Genomic DNA, 2025 nt, shown 5'->3' with positions numbered 1-2025 from the left:
GTCTTAATAATGACCAAGTTGTACTTGCAAGGTGGTGAAATCAATTATAGGAATATTTTTTACACTGTTACGCTCTCGGTTACGCTTGTTGAATTTAATTTATGCTCAATGATCAAGTGCACTGTTTGCATTAGAAAAAATGATCTTTATTTAATTTTGCAAAGAATCAAAAATTCAGTAAATTTACTGCCCTTAAAATTTTTGCCTTGAGTGGTAAATACATTTATATACATGTAGCTCAAGTCTATTTCGTCACTGCTACCTACAGTTTTGTTTGTTATCCAAAATTAATGTTTATTGCCACCCAAATTGTTCCATATATGCATGTATACATATACTACAGTACTGTATGTAGAGTAAGAATCAGACAAGCAATTTAACCATGCAAAAAACTGCATCAAAGATTATGAATGTTTTATGAACATGAATTGCTATTAAATTTGAAGAGTTTGTTGAAATTAAATTTTATCATTATTCTAGCAATTAGATCTAATTAATCATATTCACATATAGATGTAAGCCATATTTATGTATATATTGTATTACTTTAGACTTGCTTCATGCTACTAATGGAACAATCATCCTTTCTCGTAATAACACATCATCAGCCTCTTATTACTATGGAACTGTTAGAGTCTATGATAATGGATGGGGCAATATATGTGATGACTACTATTTTGATTCAGCTGAAGCTAATGTCATTTGTCATCAGTTGGGATACACTGGAGCTTCAAGCTACTCTAGAGCTGGACTAACTAAGTACATTGAAATAGTTGGTGTCATACTTAAATTGTTCTTTTTACTGTAGTTATGGCACAGACTATCTTCGAATGAAATGGGATGATGTCAACTGTGGCAACAGTGACTATCTTTCCATCTTTCAGTGTTCTCATTCTACTATCATAAACAGTGGTTGTGTCAATAGTAACAGTTACGATGCAACTGTATATTGCTGTAAGATATTTAGTTGTTTTCTACATTGTGTTTTACTGTGCAAACTTATAGATACCACTAGGATTTGGGATAGTAATCCATTCTCTGGTATGATACGTCTTCAAGATGGAGATTATTCTAATGAAGGACGTGTTGAGGTTTATTGTAATGGACAGTGGGGGACAATATGCAGTGATGGGGTTGATAGCTATGATGCAACTACACTTTGCAAGCAACTTGGTTTTAAGAACTATTCAATTTTTTCTGCACTGTAAGCAATTTATTTTTGATTAATAGGTAGTTGTTTATGTCACTTTTATAGACCTAGTAACTCTAGTCAGCCTATATGGAGTGACAGTATGTACAGTACATCATATGATTTGTGCTATGGGTCAAGCAATAGCTGTCCAATGAATTCAGTCACTAACTGCTCTCATCTTAATGATTTGTTTTTGAAATGCAGTATGTTGTGTAATTTTACTGTTATTTTTTGTGCATTTATGCTTCGTTATCTACTCTTGATGAATTATTTTTGTGTATTGTTATGATGTCTTTTGCAGGTGACACTTCTTCATTTTCTGTTGTGACCAACACAAAAACATCATGCTCACAAGTATTAGGTTAGTCTATTAGATTCATGTAATATGATATTGGCACTTGTTATTATTTTTACCAATATAACTGTTGATATTATATTCAGTAAAGCCACTATTATTTATAAGTACTATTTTTGCATTCTTGCAAGCGGCTTTAAAATTTAAAAAATACTATGTACTCACAATTATTGATAATCTAGATTTATTAATAGTTATAAATTGAGAAATGAGTAAAATTGTAAATAATATTACACGCTATATTAATACCATTAGCAAACCACAAATATACATGTATGTCTGCTTTACAATACATGGCTTTAAGGTAATAGCAGTCCACCAGTACTAGAGCCTGCTATGGTTGCTCCATAGCTAATGTTCTATTACTAGACCTATATATAGTTTGTTAGACTACTTTGTCTCCCTTTTGTAAGAGCTATGAGAACACTAACTGCTTTAATGAATAAGTGTCCCTCATTTATGCTTACTAATTATGAGA

General features: G+C 31.7%; 1 protein-coding gene across 1 annotated transcript in view; it reads left to right on the top strand.

Annotated features, from left to right (window-relative positions):
* Positions 1 to 513: 513 nt before the first annotated feature.
* LOC105315313 (deleted in malignant brain tumors 1 protein-like) overlaps positions 514 to 2025 on the top strand; it is a gene marked incomplete at both ends in the record, with an annotated part of 7566 nt that continues 6054 nt past the window's right edge. Inside the window, 5 exons of the mRNA XM_011409911.2 lie at positions 514 to 759; positions 809 to 954; positions 1006 to 1204; positions 1256 to 1395; positions 1494 to 1553. Coding sequence (XP_011408213.2) covers positions 514 to 759; positions 809 to 954; positions 1006 to 1204; positions 1256 to 1395; positions 1494 to 1553 — 791 coding nt within the window. The remainder of the gene's footprint in view (positions 760 to 808; positions 955 to 1005; positions 1205 to 1255; positions 1396 to 1493; positions 1554 to 2025) is intronic.

Source organism: Amphimedon queenslandica, unplaced genomic scaffold, assembly GCF_000090795.2.
Source record: "Amphimedon queenslandica unplaced genomic scaffold, v1.1 AMPQUscaffold_11001, whole genome shotgun sequence".
Classification (NCBI taxonomy): domain Eukaryota; kingdom Metazoa; phylum Porifera; class Demospongiae; order Haplosclerida; family Niphatidae; genus Amphimedon; species Amphimedon queenslandica.
Note: the sequence above shows the minus strand (reverse complement) of the source record. Positions and strands in the feature narration are given on the sequence as shown.